The following is an 18,270-nucleotide window of genomic DNA, read 5'->3' as shown; positions in this document are numbered from 1 at the left end:
TCTTCTGCGTTAGCTGTAGGCTGCGTGTCACTGTGAAACTGTGACAGCTAGTTTGGGGTTTTTCAAACGGAATTGGTGGCTTGATTTGTCACATGTTGCACACGAAGAGGAGGACATGGAGAGCAGGTCAGGCAACTCGTTTACCGGCTCATCACCCGGCACTGATCTCTTAGAAAGGACCGTGAATAAGAATCATAGACAAATAATCATTCAGATGGCAGAATGTTCTGCATTTGTAAGGTTGGGCCTTGTATTACACATCTGTTTCACCCTAATAACAGGAGCGATTCTAGGATTTTTTTTACAACGGGGGAGGGGCGGGGAATAAGAGGGGCCTTGGCTCATACAGAGGAGCCAACCTCATCATTAGCCAGTGTCTGTGTGCCCCCACACATCCCTGAGCGTGACTGCTTGGGTCTTGCCTCCACCTGTCTAACACCATTGCTGTCTATAGTCCTGGCTATATCTACTTGAGTGATGTCCACACTTGACTAACAGTCCTGTGGCCTTGTCCTCTTCCCAGTCTCCTACTAACCTAGTTGTTGCACACTGTATTGAAGACCTTTGTTGATATTTCCCATGATTCTGCACTTCATTAGTGCTGTACACTGCTGTGGCTATTTGCACATCCTTTCCTGTCGCACCACCCATCTTGTGCATCGTCACTGCTCATATTGCACATCCTTTCCTGTCGCACCACCCATCTTGTGCATCGTCACTGCTCATATTGCACATCCTTTCCTGTCGCACCACCCATCTTGTGCATCGTCACTGCTCATATTGCACATCCTTTCCTGTCGCACCACCCATCTTGTGCATCGTCACTGCTCATATTGCACATCCTTTCCTGTCGCACCACCCATCTTGTGCATCGTCACTGCTCATATTGCACATCCTTTCCTGTCGCACCACCCATCTTGTGCATCGTCACTGCTCATATTGCACATCCTTTCCTGTCGCACCACCCATCTTGTGCATCGTCACTGCTCATATTGCACATCCTTTCCTGTCGCACCACCCATCTTGTGCATCGTCACTGCTCATATTGCACATCCTTTCCTGTCGCACCACCCATCTTGTGCATCGTCACTGCTCATATTGCACATCCTTTCCTGTCGCACCACCCATTTTGTGCATTGTCACTGCTCATATTGCACTGTCTCATCTCTTCTTGCACTGCTGTCTTGTCCAGGCACATGGATAGGGGTTGAAAGTGAAAGTGAAAGTTGAAAGTGCCTTTTGATGTTCTAGACCAGTGTTTCCCAATCCGGTCCTTGGGGTAAAGTCACCATTTTTTTTCTCAATTTTTTTTTGCAAAAATGTGGACTGTGGCAGGGAGTTCGAAGGGAGCAAAAACATGGACCGTCTGTGGTGCCCGAGGACTGGGTTGGGACACGCTGTTCTAGATGCCTCTTATCAATAACCGACGATCAATGCAAAACTTATTGAGAGGAACCCCCCAACACGATCAGGGAAATTTACCAAGGGGAACCACTTTTCCCACCAATAAAATGTTCAGGTTGAACCCCTTCGTTTGAGCACCTGCCTGATTCTATGCAAATCACTGGTCTTGTCCTGCGGTATCCTCATGCAGCTCCCCCTTCCGCTGCAAGTGCAGCTTCAGGATGTTCACAAATGCAGCTCTGGAAAAAAATTAAGAGACCACTCTTTTTTTAAATCAGCATTTAAATCCCAGTCTAATCCTGGTTCTGCTGACAGGAGGCTACACTGGGAGGCAGGCTGCTTCCAGGCTCAAAGTTTCTAGGACAATGAACAACAACAATGTGAATCAGGAGACACTGACGATGTAAAAGCCAGCCAAGGTAAAAGGCAGAGGCAACTTTCTAATGCCAGAGATGATCGTTAACTTATCCAGCAGTGCCTCATAAATCAAAGGATGACCTCAAGTGACCTTTAAAAAGAACGGTGTCAGGGTCAGCCCCTGTTGTCCCCGTGTTCCATCCCCGTTTGGCCAGCAGACGTTCCTTGTGTTGTCAGTCTTTGTGTTTTTCCCCACTCCCTGCAGACCGCATAGCTCACCTTGTTGTTCCCCTAGTGTAGATTTCGTTTCTTAGTTCCTTTGTTAGTTTGAGTTCCCTGAGTTTAATTATTAGTTTCAGCTGTCGCCTGTCTTTGTACCTGCCCTTCTGCGTTTACCTGCTCATTGTCCTGCTCCCGTCCGGATTGGTTAATTGTTTCTCACTCCTGTTGTGTCGTTACCCAGTTTAGTTTTGTATTTAAGTTCCTGATCCTGTTCTTTTCTTCTTGGAATTATTGATGTTTGTTTTATATCTTATTCTGTTTTTCTTTGTTACCTGCCTGCTTACCTGTTCCTTGTTGATTAGTCTTTGTTTCTCCCATTTACTTTTGACCCCGCTTGGTCTTTCTGTTTTATTAGTGGGTTCTTGTTTTTTTTTTAGTTCATTCAGCAAACCCCCATTTTTGTACCGTGAGCCGCAAGTGGATTGTCCACCTTTTTTGCCTGCACCATGCCTCGCTTCTGCTCAAGACCTGCCCGGATCCATGACAAGCGGGAAACATTTGGTGGTATGAAGTGCACTGCTAGGACAGTTCAGTCGTCCTAGAAGCAGGACTGAAGACCCATAAAGTAAGGAAGAAGCCCTTTGTCAATAAGAAGCAGGGAAGAGCCAAGCTGGAGTTTGCAAACAAATGTGTATTTTCCGCAGGTGCTTTCTCATAAACTGAGAAATCAGTGAAACTGAAAATTTTGCTGTGGTCTCTTAATTTTTTCCAGAGGGGTATGTCAATTAAACTTGAAGCTCGGAAAGGGATCTTCACTGGTGCAATGTAGCAGGACCCTATCTCAGGGGTAGCACCTCTGCTGGTCTTTCTCCTCCTTCCCCTCCTTTCTGTCACCCCCCCCCCCCCCCCCCCCCAGGTGATCTGGGTATGCAACCTGTGCCGCAAGCAACCGGAGATTCTCGCTGGATCGGGTCGATGGCCACCAGGGCAGGGTCCCGATCCCTCCTCAGTGGACGTGGCCGAAAGTGACCTGGTCATGTGCAGTGACAAGCAGGTGCTCCAGAGTCCACGGAACCGTATGACGGAAATCGACGCCGGACCTGACCCCACTCGAATGGACCCCCCAGGCTGTCGTTCCCGGAGCGAGCCCCCACGGGGAAGGTGCGTCAGCTGCTCCCCACCACGGCAGGTGGCCTGCTTGTTGATTTAGACTGACTCGTTATGACTCACATTGACTCACACTGACTCCAGCCAGTTGCATAGTGTAATCAATTATTCCGCTGATTGTAATGCTCTTTCTGAAAGGGATTGTGCCAGCCTAACAATGGTATAAATCTGTGAGAATAAACCCAAATGCCTTTCTCTCCATTTTAAACCCAAAATGAAAATTCTCTCTTGCTGAGATTGCATTTTGTAATATGATTTTTAATCGCAATTTATCTGATCCCCTTTTAAATGTTGTAGCTGGTCTGAATAGGAAGGCAGGTCACATGCCTAATCCGGGTGTAAATGGACAGGTCCTCTTTGGTCTGTTTTTTATATTTTATGTTCATATAGCATTTAAAATGATTTTGAGTTTACCAATACAAAGTGAGTATGGCCTGCCTGTTAAAAAATAGCTTGGTGTAATTCTTTCACAAGCTGGTCGCTTAAAGGCCATTCCCACGTTAAAGTGGTATCTCGTTAATGAGCCGACGTCCCATGATGTGGTCCTGTGGGCTGCTTCCTCGTTAATCTGCCAGTCTCTCTCATAGGATGACGGATTATCGAGATACTTTCTTACGGTAGCTGGTATCTGGATAATTTGGCAGTCGGTTGCTAATGATGTTTTTTGACGAGGCGCTCATTTGTAATCCTTCCCATGAGCGGTGGTTGGGGCCGGCCCAAGACGCAAGCGAATTTAACGGCTGCTTAGAACCCGGCTGCCACCAGGGGGCCCCAATTTGACCAGCTTGTCTGAATGGGAAGGAAGATGAGAAATGAGAACTCGTTTAGTCGCATTTTGCTTAGGCCCCCAAAAAGGATTGGGTGGGTCCTGGCAGAGGTTAACACTCTGTAACTTGGCCCCCATCCCCTAGGAGATTGGCGGAGTCGCCCCCAGAGCAGAGCGAGAAGCCCAGACTTCCCAGCGATCGGCCAAGGAAACAGCTGCAGAAGGGACACTCCCATGATCTCAGCCACCGCAACGGGGAGAAGAGACCCAGCAGGGAGGATGTGCAGCTCGAGCCCCGCTACCGCAGCAGCCCCCACCTGGAGACATGCCAGCTGGAAGGGGAAGCGGAAGCCCCCATTGGCCGCCAGGAGCGCAGGCGCTGCCACGCAACCAATCACAAGTCGGGTCCCGCCAAGGAGGCGCGGCTTGGAGATGCACCTGACGGCAGACGGGGGGCTGAGAGAGAGAGGACCGTGGCCAACCCAGTCGTGTCAGCACAGAACCATGTCGACCCAGTATCGCTGCACCTTAGGGAGCCCCCAGATTGGAGCAGAAGGCAACAAGGTCGCCCGGAGCCCACAGAGGTGCAGGACCACAGGTCACATGGTGCCCCGCATGGGAGGGCAGCCAACGTGAGCAATGATTCGCCGGGGCTTAACCAATCGGAGGCCCCGCCCGTGCCCCGCCCCTGCAGGGTCAAGCGTGGAGTCAACAAGAGGCACATGTCTCCCAGCAGCTCAGAGGAAGAGGTGTATAACAGCTGTGATGAAGCAGCGATGAGCAGTATCCCTGACAGAGGTAAGCTCCATGCTGTCCAGCCAAAATGTACAAGCTCTCCCCAACCATTTGTCCTGTGGGGGGGTCATTATAAGCCTTGAACCAGTCCTTGAAAGTAGGGGATGTTCTGGACAGGAAGTTAGTCCATCACACTATGGGCAGTTCAAACTAATATCTCTCCATATGAACTTGGGGTGAACTACATATACAAAATGTTCAGGGTGGGATAGGAACCCACAACCCTATGCATATGAGGCTGCAACACTGCCCGTGCCACCCTGGTCATAATCATAATTAAACCCACTAAAGTGCTGTTTCTCAACTGGTGGGTCGCGGGACCAATTACTTTAGGGTGCCGAGCGCGTGGATAAAAATATATTTTAAGACTTTCTTTTGCTTTTTAACAGTGCATGAAAGCATTGTGCTACAGTAATTGCAATATTTTCGTTTGCTATCACTGCACTGTTTTTTTTTGTTAAATAAATTTGGTTCGAAATTTTAAAGCAGTCATGACTTAATGGCCGAGGAAAAAGGTGGGCCCTTAGGTTAAACCAGTTGAGAACCGCAGCTCTGAAGTGCTTACCTGTGTGCGATGAGAGCTAATTTTCCGAGCCCGATACAGATCTGTTCATTAACGAGCTCCCACCCCTGCCTGGTGCTGAGATAAATTAGCATTTATTTCTGGTGCCTCGGTCTGCGGAGACCCTGAGGCAACAAGCAAACAAAAAAAGTACTTCACTGTTATCTCTCTTTTTGGGTTTGCGTTTGTGTCCAGTGAGAGTTTATTTGGAGTGCGTTGACACTCTGTAGTGGCCTAGTAAAGCCTCATTTGAAGTGATGGCTTTCTGTCAGCATGTAAGAGGTCATTCCTTTGTGTACTGCAGTGTATATTAGTGCGGTATTACAGGACTATGGTATGACATGATGTTTTGGGAATACTGCGGCTATTTTTGTTTGGCAATTTACTGGGGGGGTTCCTTGCTGAATGTTGTTGTGCCCCCCTGTCTTTTCCCTGAGCAAATTGTATTGGTAAGATTTCAAAATACTGGAGAAAATACTGTATATAATGGTAGAATGCTTGGACAGCTGGACGGTAAGCCTATATTATTAGTTTAAAATGCTTGTGGGAGTTTTAGTTACACAAAAATGTTCTGAAAGCAAGAAGGAAAAATAATTGGTTCAGAGAACCAATCAGACTGTAGAGGAGGCGGGTCCAGGCAGCTAGAGGAGACATGATCAAGACATCCACTTGCTTGGACCCACCTCTTCTACAATTTGATTGGCTATTTCTCTGAATTCCCATGAATGTTTCAAATGTCCTTAGGAATGCTGACAGTAAATATGGTCGCACTGAATGTGCATGGTCTCAACGCTGAACAGTTTGATACGAGATACGAAATGACAGCCTTCCTCTGTCTGTGTGCGAGTCGCACACTTCTGTTATGATGGTTCCAGTCCTGTTCCTCATCCTCTGTCTCTCCCCAAGGAGCTTGGAAGAGCTGTCACCAGGACACAGCACCGTGGCAGGTATGTGGAGAAAGGGCTGGTGTGTGGCAGTAAGGGTTAGGTCTCTTCCTTTCATCGGAAGGTTGTGGGGTCAAATCCTGTGGCTGGCAGAGTATTTCTGTTTGTGTGTCTTATCGAAAACTAAGATGGCATATGTGAAAACTAAAGAATACCTATGTACCTATACTAGAATCTTAATGTTTTATACTAGTTGTTACTAGAACTGTAACTTTTTCAAGTTTTAAGATGGACTTATCTTTCACTCACTGCTGATTGGCTGAACTTGTCCTTCACTCACTGCTCATTGGCTGAACTTGTCCTTCACTCACTGCTCATTGGCTGAACTTGTCCTTCACTCACTGCTCATTGACGTGTGCAGAGCTGTCATGGCTCAGCTGTGCTCAGTGCTTGGAGTGTCGTTACTTTTGTACCTATGTGTGTGTGTGTCGTGTTTGTGTGTATGAGGATCAGGCGGCCATTAAGGGCACAGAGATGGTTTCTCTGCTGTGGGATTACACGCCTGTCTCCTGCAGCATCCCACAACATGGCAGCCGTCCAAAGAAGGCGATCGTTTAATCGGACGGATCGCTCTGAGCCGTGGGACAGCTCTGTCGGCGGGGGCAGGAGGACAACTGGGCCTCAAGGTGAGGGTGTGAATAGGGAAGGAGAAGTGAATGATGGCACTGACTGAGGCTGACATCACCACTAGGTGAGTGACATCATTGGTGGAGGTCATTGACTTTGGGGAGTCGGACCTGGGGTGTCTTGCTTTTGAGGCAGGGGTAATTCAAGGACTTAAGGTGGGGAGCATAAGATGGGCCAACTTCAATTAGCCAATAATATGTTTTGAATCGATGAGTGATGGGGAGGGGGCATTCTGTGGACCAATCAGCTTTCAGCTGGAACTAGTGTTCCTGTAGCCCTGTAGCTGTGTACACCTGCCGAGATCTCCACTCCTGACGTTCACGCAGGTCGTCGGAGGGAAGGTCACAGAGGCGGGAGAACTGGGAGCCTTCATCACCAAGGTGAAGAAGGGAAGCCTCGCTGACCTGGTGGGCCATCTGCGAGCAGGTCAGGTCCTGGGGGGGGGTGCTGCCGTAACCATGGCGATATACATCTGTCACCAAACGCTGATGCTGGCAGTAAATAGACTCAATCCTCTGTGCTTCAGGAGACAGCATGGTTCTAAGGCAGCATGACTCCTAACGTTGTTTGGTTTGATGAAACAGTATAATTATTATCTATATATATATAACAGATGTCCATTCATCTAGCTTCCCAGCAGGGGAAGTTCTGGGGTCAGAGGACATCTGCAGGTCCGCCTACAAACTGCAAAAACAGTTGTAAGAATAGAACTAGGGCTTTAGCAAAATAATTCTGGACTTAAGCTCTGTAAGCCCGCCCCTGATACCATTCTTCCTTCCCATCACTTGTCAAGTGCTTGATTGGCAGGTGCTGCAGCCTATCCGGGGCAACCTAGGGTACAAGGTGTGGGGAATATGATGGATAAGATTGATACCATAGCAGGATTTTTCCAAAGAAGCATATAATCACAACAGTGTTTTTTATTTTTTTTTTATTTGTACAGCTATATCATTTAAGAATGTCATGAGTACAAAGAGAGTTCCCATTGTTTTGAAGCTTTGTGTTCCCAGGGTGGGTTTCAGCCCAGTCCACCACCGCAGACATTTATTGAATTGAGTATCTGACTGATCTTTTTCGAACTTCTCAGACACATTGTAGGGGCGAAGATTTGGAACTGCTTGAATTTTGAGGCAAATCGCATTAAAATTGAAGCAGCACCACATAGTGGTAGCAAAGAGAAATGCAGCCTCAGACACAGATCTGGTGAACCTGATTATATTGTGACAAGTCACACAAAGTTGAACTTTTAATAGAGGTGGTGAGAGTATATAAGGGACTAGAGATGATAAAGTTGGGAGGGTGGAGGACAAGTAGAGATTTACATTTCCTACTTCCCAACAACCTGTAGTATTTCCCTAAGGTTAGGGTTAGCAAATTGAGGCTAGGCTTAGGGTTAGAAAAAGCATGGCATTTTGAGGCATCAACATGTGTTTTTATGGCAGGTCTGCACCCCCATAGGACAGGAATCCACAATTCATTATGCTTTAGTAGTATATGTACTACTTCTCAACAGCCCGTAGTATTACCCTAAGGCCCCAAATTAGGGTTAGGGTTAGCAAACTGAGGCTAGGGTTAGGATTAGAAAAAGTGTGGCATTTCAAGACATCAACATGTGTTTTTATGACAGGTCTCCTCCCCCGTAGGATGGTAAACCACAGCTTAGCATGTTCTCATTGTATATGGAGGAGGGGATGACAGGATTGACCGGGGAATAAACCGTGGGTGTCTACCAGCATCTGGTGGTTTTGCTGACTGGTCCAGTCACTTGTACCCTCCATCACCAGCTGCTCCTTATTCCAGGCGACAAGGTGCTGCAGTGGAATGGGAAGTCGTTGGTAGGAGCCACGAAGAAGGAGGTCTACAACATCATCCTGGAATCCATAATGGACCCTCAGGTCGAAATAGTCGTCTCAAGGCCTGTCAGGTAATTCTGAAGTGCGGTATGTTTCAGGTACAAGCGAACACAAACAGGTTTGTAGTTTTCATCTCTGTTTATGTGACGGATGAGGAATAATGTGTTAATCAATTTCTTTCCGAAATATCTCCCCGGCGAAGGCTGTATAAAACATATCAGTAAGTAAATTAGAAGCATATAGACACCTCCGCCTTCTCCTGTCCTTGATCCCAATGCTTCCTGTGAGTTTTGACAAAGGTTTGGTTGATTCCCACAGAAAACAAATTTCCCTTCATAAAAGATGTGGGTTTTTTGTGAATGTGTTTGTGCACGTAAGAAAGGCATGCCTGTACCATCCTGAATGATTATGGTCAATATCTATGCGTTATAATTAAATGTGTGTTTTGTCATAGAGATGTACCAAGAATTCAAGGGATGTCCCCTCCAGTAGAACCCAGTAAGTGTCTATACTCAATGCTGGGGTGTTAAGATGCAAGTCTAAATTAGTGACAGACCTTTTTAACACAGAGCACAGTTATAGGAAGAAACACCTCGAACTTGGAGATTTTAACCTTGTGTAATAAGCCATTCTGTAGCATGTTAGCACTTTGGCTAATATTAGCCCATTGGCTAAAGCAGCCCCTTCTACACAGGATCAGGCACATATGATTTCCCGAAAATGGAGCCCCCATCTCCGCCCCCCAGGTCCCCCAGCAGCGTTGGAGATAAGCCCCAGCTGCTCCCAGGACAGCTGTCTGTGAGTGACCTTTGACCCAATGTCATGTGACGCTCACTGGTTAATGTCACATGATCTCTTGTTGGTTCAGTGTTCCCTCACTGAAAGCCTGTTCCGTACAGGTGAAGCTGTGGTATGACAACGTGGGCCATCAGCTGATTGTCAACGTGCTACAGGCCACTGAGCTCCCTGCTCGCCCTGACGGTCGACCCCGGAATCCATATGTCAAAATGTATTTTCTCCCTGACAGGAGGTACGCTTCTAGCACGATTTCCATTTTCAGACTCTTCCTTATTTATTGCGATTATTAGGAGACCATGTGTCCTGCTATGCCTAGTGTAGAATACTGGGTCTGTTTTTGGGCAATTATACACGTGTGTGCAAATTATTGAAACAAGTGGTTACGCAGGCATGCATGTAGTGGCCTGCTGGGTTGCTCACTCATGCCTTTAGTGTGACACTCACGCTTTCAGACTCTCACGCTCAGGCAAGAAATCTTACGGTAAATCTGTTATACCATTATAAAACTAAACCCTACAGACTATTTACAAGTTAATAAAACTGTTGCATACATGTAAATTAGCATGCGGACTTGTCTCGAATTGAAAATTTCATGCCAGCCAGTTGGTGACACTGGGCCTGGGACCTGCTGGTTTGCATAGCCAACAGAGCAGAGAGGGCGCTGAGTGGATGGACAGAGGAGGCACTGTGCCCACTGACTGGCAGGCCTGCTCAGGTGGGGTTAGAGCTGGGTGGATGGACAGAGGAGACACTGTGCCCACTGACTGGCAGGCCTGCTCGGGTGGGGTTAGCGCTGAGTGGATGGACAGAGGAGGCACTGTGCCCACTGACTGGCAGGCCTGCTCAGGTGGGGTTAGAGCTGGGTGGATGGACAGAGGAGACACTGTGCCCACTGACTGGCAGGCCTGCTCAGGTGGGGTTAGCGCTGGGTGGATGGACAGAGGAGACATTGTGCCTACTGACTGGCAGGCCTGCTCGGGTGGGGTTAGAGCTGGGTGGATGGACAGAGACACTGTGCCCACTGACTGGCAGGCCTGCTCGGGTGGGGTTAGAGCTGGTTGGATGGACAGAGGAGACACTGTGCCCACTGACTGGCAGGCCTGCTCAGGTGGGGTTAGAGCTGGGTGGATGGACAGAGGAGACACTGTGCCCACTGACTGGCAGGCCTGCTCAGGTGGGGTTAGAGCTGAGTGGATGGACAGAGGAGACACTGTGCCCACTGACTGGCAGGCCTGCTCGGGTGGGGTTAGAGCTGGTTGGATGGACAGAGGAGACACTGTGCCCACTGACTGGCAGGCCTGCTCGGGTGGGGTTAGAGCTGGGAGGTATAATTGTACTTCAGCCATCCATGTATGTTTCAGGTGAATGCTCAGGGGTTTAGGTGTCCCCTCGTGTTGTCACAGGGTTTCCTCCAGGTTAACTAGAGTTGCCAAATTCCCCATAGGCATGAATGGTTTGTGTGCCCTGTGATGGATTGGGCCCCATCCTGGGTTATTTCCATACAATTTTTATCAGTCCACCAGATCCTAAACCTGGACCCAAGGCGATAAGTATAAATTCAAGTGACTATGGTGTCTGTTTTAACTGTGGTCAGTCTGACTGCATATAGACATGACAACCTGTTTCAATTAACTTGCACAATTGTGTAGTTTCAACATATGACAAGGTTTGTCTAATGCAGAGTTACACCTTTCCAGTGACAAGAGCAAACGCAGGAGCAAGACGGTGAGGAAGTCTTTGGCCCCCAGGTGGAACCAAACCTTCCTGTACGGCCAGGTCCAGCGGAGGGATCTCCAGGAGCGTGTGCTGGAGCTGAGCATGTGGGACCAGCCGCACGCTCGGGAGGAGGAGAGTCATTTCCTGGGGGAGGTGGGACTTCCTGGACGAGGCAGGCCTCGCTGGCAGAGATGGTCTCGCCCACTTCCAAGCGAAAAAAGCGATCCAAAACCCACCATGAATAAATGAGACCCATATGTTTATGAGATTTGATCCTTAATTATAATATTTATTACCGTGTTATTCTGTTTCGGACTGATGGAAAACAGATGGGACCCTTTACCGCAGTAATGGTGTCGTTTATACCAGTATCTGGTCCATGTTGGTGACGTGCGTGAACATGCCCTGCCTGTTGGCTGGCTCGGTAGGTCCTGATCGAGCTGGAGACGGCGCTGTTGGACGACAAGCCGCACTGGTACCAGTTGCAGGCCCGTGCCGCCTCATCGGTGCCGACGCCCCTGCCGCACAAGTACCACCGTGGGAATGGTTCTGATGGGAAGCTGTGGGGTGCGTACAAGTTCCTCTGACATAGAGGTATAACCAGGATGCCATTCTGGCAGATGACATTTGGATATGTTTGCTGGGCACCAGTGTTGCCCTGATGGATGGATGTTCTCAACCCCAGATGATCCATTTGAAGGGTACCGCGTGAAAGGGACACTACAAAATCTAAAATTGATTTGGTCTGGGTTGAGGAGCTTAGGGTCCCAAAATCTCTGGTGGTGCCCCCTGTGTTCAGATTTTTCTGTGCAGTGAAGACCTTAGACCCCATGCTCAAGCTCAGTGTTGATCTGGTCCCCTTTTGTTTGTGTCCCCCGATGTGACCCAGAATGCGATTCGAGAGAGAGGGAGAGGCCCGGCAAACTTTTGTCACCTGAGCCGCAGCCCAAGGTACCACAGTGGGATGAGCAGGACGAGCCGGCCCCCGGCGTGATCCTGCACAGGTCAGTGCCACCCCTAGGCTTAGCCAATCACAGCGCACCTGGCTGGGTCCTGTTTAAGTGGGCAGAGATCCTCCACCATGGCTGGTCCCTGGAAACATGGGAAGGAGACCCCGACTTGCTGGCATTGCATGACGAACTTTGCTACTGTGCTGAACAACACCTGGACCAGCAATAACGTCATTTCTGTATCTGAGAGGAGATGCACTGGATCACCAGTGGAGCTGCACATGGAGCTGATGTCCTACTAATTGTTATTCTGAAGGAAGCACATACCCACTAATTCAGCAGTTAAATCCTAAAAAAAAAAAAGATCCCATTTTGTGCGAGAAATGAGTTCTTGAAGCTTTTAGTCGTGGCAATCCTGAACCACTAGGAGACACTGGTGGACTGCATATTCCTGTGTTGCTGCCGTCTGGAGAGTTGTGCTGGAGAATTAGTGTTGAAAGCAGCTAACATGACTTGAGGATAGATGTCGAAAGTGAATCATTGTGACAAATTATCTAGTGTGGACTTTTTACTTTGTAGTTTAAGCTTGCTCCATGTTATTTTTTTTACTTCTTACGTTCATGCCTGGTTTTCTTTCACTCTGCCTCCTTTGATTTCACGTCCTTGTGCTGTCTGTGTTCACTGTTGACCCCATTTCATGAGCTCAGTGACGTCAGTGAGCATCGAGTGGTCCCTGGCACGAGTACAGAATGCACAAGGTAAATCAGAGCTCAGGTGTTGTCCCCTTATTGGGGGGAATAATCATGCGCTAATGGGAGCATTACCTGCACAAAAATGTTTTGAGAGCGGAACGAAAAAAATGATTCGTTCAGAGAGAACCAATCAGATTGTAAAGGAGGTGGATCCAAGCCACTGGAGGAGGCGGGACCAAGGCATGTAATTGGTTAGACCCGCCGCCTCTACAATCCCATTGGTTATCTCTCTGAACTAATCATTTTTCATTCTGCCCTCAGAACGGTTTTGTGTAACACTCCCAGGAACTGATCGCATATTGTCAATCACATATTTACATTGGTCCCCAGTTAGGTTTAAACATTCATTGACAAAGTAAATCTCACCCACAGTGGGTTTGGGGGCCTTATGTTTCACATCACCGATTTCAGGATGTGCTGTATATATTTAACCCTAATAGCAAACTGAACGGCTGCTACAGGCCCGGTGACCTCCGGGGGGGGGGGGCATCGGCTCAGCCTTTCAGAATTGGGAAGGAAGATGACAAATAGGTTAATCCAACTTTGCTTAGGGTCCCAAAAAGAGTTGGGTCAGCCCTGCTTATAGATAAAAGCTCTGGAAAATTCCAACTGAAAGTCTTTCATTTTTGCAAAAGTTGCACGTTTAGAAATGGGTTTTACTACCAATTTGTAGTAGTTACAACTTTTTAAATGACTCTTTTTAATATCCCATTCCTGCGTGTGCGTTTTACATGAATACACCTAGGAACATCTCCAGGTACAATAGCGCACTTCCTCCCAAGATGCCTCTGCTCATGAACAAGATGCACAAGGACATGTACAGGTAAGTTGGGAGATAACTCAGGCCTATAATTTCCCACTACATCCTCATACATCAGCCTTAAGACCCAAGCACAGTGACCCTAACCCTCTGTAGCTGAGGCTGGAAGAGAGAAAAGCTTCCGTTACCAGTGGCGAACGTTGCTTGGTTGCGGATTTGGTCGTGACGCCGTTGCGTGCGGTACCCGCGCAGCTCGACCACCCCCCCATGCCTGAGGCTGCAGGTGCACGCGCGGCCAGATGGGGGCGCTCTCACACAGCCCTCGCTCAGGTTCATGGATGAGGACGGTGTCGGGTAGGATGGTGCCATTAGACGTACCACAGGCAATCGGAGTGATTTGCCCCTATTAAAAATAGGAGCACCTCAACACATATCGCTGAGGTCCTTCACCATAGATACCTCCTCCAAGCCCTTAAACAGTATTGATGTCCTTGTAGTCTCATTTAACTCTAGATGTAGTGTCTGACATGCTTTAATTTTCTTGCCATTCTTCCTTTGCTTTGCTGTGGGGTTAGGGATATTGAGCCATCTCTCTCCAGTGCTAGAAGTGCTAGCACCAACTGTTTGACTCCAGATGTCAGACTGTTATCCCCTGAACAGGAAAGGTACACACCCAATTACTACTTTCATTTTGATATCAAACTCATTGGCCACGCCTCCTCTGAACGTCCATAGATTACTTGCACTGCTTTAACGTTGTACTTCTGTTACCACTGGGGGCTGCTGTTGGCCACTCTCAGGTGGACTCGGTCTCTGCCCCGTAGGCAGTCTGGCAGCCCCAGAATACTAATTCAGCCAGGCTGCCCAGAGGAAGAGGGGTACCAGAGACTTCTCTTTACCTTAATGTACCATTGCCTGATACCCGCTGTTTAATTGCCCTGAAGTCTACATTATGTAGCTTATAGCCTGCGGCTCAGATCAGTTCCTGGACTGTGTGTCTATTTTGTTTCAGCTCATTTTTAGCTAATTTCAATAGCTTAATTGGTCCAATTATTACCAGCATTTTGTGAATGGAATGGTGACTGTGGATATTCAGGCTATCATCATTTGAGAGACACTATTGGTCCATTGTCACTTTTTGGTTGTATTCACCCATAATGCACCCAGCACCACTTATCGATAACTAGAAAAGCTCTTTATGCAGATATACCCCAGCGTTCTGTACCATGGCCTTTCTTTGTATTTCCGCATGCCAGTGTGCCCAGATTCCTGCTAATTCTTCACGTTTAGCAGTTGCTTCTCCCACTTGTTTGCTTTTAATGTCCATCGTGGGCCTGCAGTGTGTCCAGGATCCGGCCCACTTCCATACTGCGGGGCGGCAGAGGAGCTCCACCGCTGCGGCCAAATACACACTGGGACAGGTGCCAAATCCACACCCTGTTCCCACCTCATCGGCGAGCTGAACTCCCCTTTTCCCCCCCCATCCCGTGCAGTGTCCTTCCTTCTGGCTTCCCCTCATTCCTACACCCAGTGTTAAGCCCAGCTGACCTGTGCACTGATCTGCGATTTGTAGACACTAGTGAAGCTGCCGCTGTCCCTGTGGTTCCTGTCCTTAGATCACGTCTCACTCCCTGTCCCTCAGCCTAAACCTGTGGGATTCCCTGCTGAACTGGACTCATTTTTCCCTGTGCTGCTTTGTAAAGGGACTTCTGACTGACTATTCATTGCTGCTCTTCTGGTAATCTCATTGATTTCCTGCTTACTGGAATTTCAGTTTCCATGGCTGCGAGACAAATCCAGATGCTGATCTTCTATGTAGATTCTTCCAGTGCTGTGTGTATCATCAAGTAGCCAGACGCAAATTCATTCTCGTGGCTGACAGTTACTGATAAATCAGCGCTGTGGCGTTCATCTCCCCCCTCCCTTACACGATCTGTTACTCTCCTGTTGTCTATCTCTTTCTCAGGGCTGTTGCACACCCCCCCTCCACGGTGACCCCAACAGCCACCCGTAGAGCGAGGCAGCTGCCACAGGTGCCTGTGAAGGGCAACTCCGTTGAGGAAGGTAACCTGTGTAGGTGTGCATGTATGTGTACGGGCAGCTGTGTCTGCGTGTGCATTGACCATTCGAATCCATGTCACTACCCAGTGGTGGAGGAGCGTACTCGACAGGTGCAGTTGAAAGTCCAGTCCTATAGGACTTCTACTTGCAATACCACCCATGACCTACAGAGGGAGCCAAAGGTCAAGCGAGAGGTGAGCGCTGTGTACGGATAGGCCGTCCTGTCCCGGTGCTATAGCATTCCCATGGCGTAATGTCTGTTCCCTGATTCCACCTCAGCGCTACAGGGGTCGACGACGGAGCAGCGACAGCTTTTCAGACAGCGACGTCAGCGACATCTCGGCCGTGTCGCGCGACAGCAGTGCCTCGCGTGTCAGTAACGCCAGCTACATGTCGGTGCAGTCGGAACGGCCGCGGGGTCGTGTGAGGTGAGTGCGCATTACCTGCTCACCCACCAGGGGGCAGACTTCATCTGGGCTGATGAAGAGATCCACGTCATTGTGAGTTATCTTGTGTGGTGTGTATTAAACATCCTGATTTCTGTATTTTACATGTATTTTTGTGCTTCTTTAATTTGATTAAATGTACGTTTTGTTTAGCTGATGCGAATTCCTCAAGAACTCGCATCCGGAGATCAGCATTTTTTTTAAAAATCACATGCAATATTCTCATTGATGCTCGCTGGCTTTTTTTCCTGTAAGTCAGCCCCTCCGTGTCTGTGTCCCATGCCGACGGTTGGGGCTTTGGCGTTGCGGTGAAATGCAGGTCGAAGTCTCTGGAGAGCTGCAAGGGGGTGGAGCGGAGGGAGAGGAGGATATCATGGGGGACAATCGGCCTGGACGAGGAGAAGGGCAAAGGGGGCAAGAACCTCTCAAATGAAGCCGGCAGGAGGCATTCAGTCACGGGGGACCTGAGGTAAAAGGCTGATATCAAAGGTCAGGGGTCACCTTCATGCATCATGATTTATAGACTAGCCATCCTATAGATTGTACTGTCTATAGGATGGCTTGCCTAGCCACAGCGCAGGCTAATTACTAGACATTCATTTGTTAAAGACAATTGCATCAAACAGTTGCCCAACAAAGACACAGAAAAGAAGTGATTGAGGTTGCACATGCTTCTTCCCTTTCCTTGTATAAGCATGGACTTCCAACGGTTCTGGGAGATGGACTCTTCAAGGGCCTCACCTCCCCCCATCTCCTTTCACACTCTTCCTCCTAAGCTGAAGCTTGTCCCTCCTCCTCCTCCTCCTCCTCCTTCCTCTGCTCCCTCGCCGTATAATAATGTAGGCCTCTTCCTGCAACTTCTCCTCGTGTCTGGTCACTTCGATGAAACGGAGCTGACTTTCAGCAGGGTTGCTGGTTATGTGTCAAGGTACGAGTTCGGCCCGGGGTTGGGGTCAGTTAGCGAGCTGAACTTTTCTCCATCCGCCGGACCTTCAGCCACACTCCGGGCCGGAACCTCCTGAAGAGCAGCAGCATGAGTGGGGAGATGTACCCATCGGAGCGTGCCGATGGCAGCCAGTCCGATCCGGCTCCGGGGAAGCCTTCCAAGCAGCGGCGGACCAGCCTGAGCTCACGTGTGGTGGCCGCAGTGGGCCGGCCCACCCGGAGAAGCAGGAGCACCTCGCTGCTCGGTCAGGCAGGTCCGTCCCTCTGGAGCTGACCATGCTCCATCCCAGAACCCTATGTCCCGTACTGGTCTCACCCTGGCACCTCATAAAAATAGGGTTGCGGGTGAGGAGGGGAAGGTTCAGGGGCCCAGATACTACAGGGAGCCCATGAGTGTGTCAATGTGGATAATTGTTTGTATAGAGAGGGGGAGGGAGGGGGCAGACATGCATTTCTGGATCCCTGCCCTTTCTATTCGATATCATTCCATTATGCTTTTGGAAACATTACTATCACCATCATGTAACACTTATTTTGTTTCAGTTTATCCATCCATCCCCCATGACTACTTGATGCTTTCATTGTGCATTGTTAGCACAACTATCCCAGGAAGCACAGGGCTGAAGGCATGGAACACCCTGGCCATGAATGACAGTCCATCGCTTTAATGTAAATTTTCTTTAAATTGACTTGTCTGTGGATCCTGGGAGGGGCTGTAGGCCCATAACGCTGATGTCACATACAAGCTAAGGGTCATGGGAGAGGCCACAGACCCTGGAAAAGCCGACTGTGTGTGAATGTGCGGTCTGCTTTATGGCCATTGTTCAGTGCTGATACACTCCTCCTGCAGCTCTCTAAGCCTTATATGGTATGCGTGAGCGAGCCCGTAAACTCGATGGCTGACGTTAAATCTTGTAAAGTGGCTGATAGCGTGGACTTGTGCATCAGCGTCTCACAGCGTGGAGTCGTCCTGAACCGATGGTGACATTTCCCGAACCGTGAGTAGAACCCTTCTTTAAATTCTCCACCGCAATTTGAAGGGTTCATTTTCACAGGAGGTGATTGACTGTACGTTGACGATTAAGGCCTTTGTGAACTCTGTCCTGTAACCTTTTCTTTGTCTCTAATCGCTTCATTAATCATGA

At 48.8% G+C, this 18,270-nt stretch overlaps 1 protein-coding gene across 6 annotated transcripts in view; it reads left to right on the top strand.

The window, feature by feature from the left end:
• LOC125739341 (regulating synaptic membrane exocytosis protein 1-like) overlaps positions 1–18,270 on the top strand; it is a 32,146-nt gene that overhangs the window by 9,315 nt on the left and 4,561 nt on the right. For 5 of the 6 annotated variants that reach the window (XM_049009346.1, XM_049009345.1, XM_049009347.1 and 2 more), the window contains 16 exons: positions 2,900–3,144; positions 4,062–4,714; positions 6,180–6,220; positions 6,733–6,843; positions 7,171–7,270; positions 8,645–8,768; positions 9,152–9,195; positions 9,392–9,495; positions 9,597–9,727; positions 11,193–11,364; positions 11,640–11,778; positions 12,101–12,215; positions 15,640–15,737; positions 15,822–15,928; positions 16,014–16,162; positions 17,177–17,379. In XM_049009346.1, the coding sequence (XP_048865303.1) occupies positions 2,900–3,144; positions 4,062–4,714; positions 6,180–6,220; positions 6,733–6,843; positions 7,171–7,270; positions 8,645–8,768; positions 9,152–9,195; positions 9,392–9,495; positions 9,597–9,727; positions 11,193–11,364; positions 11,640–11,778; positions 12,101–12,215; positions 15,640–15,737; positions 15,822–15,928; positions 16,014–16,162; positions 17,177–17,379 (2,536 nt within the window). Of the gene's footprint in view, positions 1–2,899; positions 3,145–4,061; positions 4,715–6,179; positions 6,221–6,732; positions 6,844–7,170; positions 7,271–8,644; positions 8,769–9,151; positions 9,196–9,391; positions 9,496–9,596; positions 9,728–11,192; positions 11,365–11,639; positions 11,779–12,100; positions 12,216–15,639; positions 15,738–15,821; positions 15,929–16,013; positions 16,163–16,199; positions 16,650–17,176; positions 17,380–18,270 lie in introns of those variants that run through there. The other variant, XM_049009350.1, reaches the window with a different exon arrangement.

This window comes from Brienomyrus brachyistius, chromosome 3 (genome assembly GCF_023856365.1).
Source record: "Brienomyrus brachyistius isolate T26 chromosome 3, BBRACH_0.4, whole genome shotgun sequence".
NCBI lineage: Eukaryota > Metazoa > Chordata > Actinopteri > Osteoglossiformes > Mormyridae > Brienomyrus > Brienomyrus brachyistius.
This window is presented reverse-complemented; position numbering and strand designations above follow the sequence as displayed.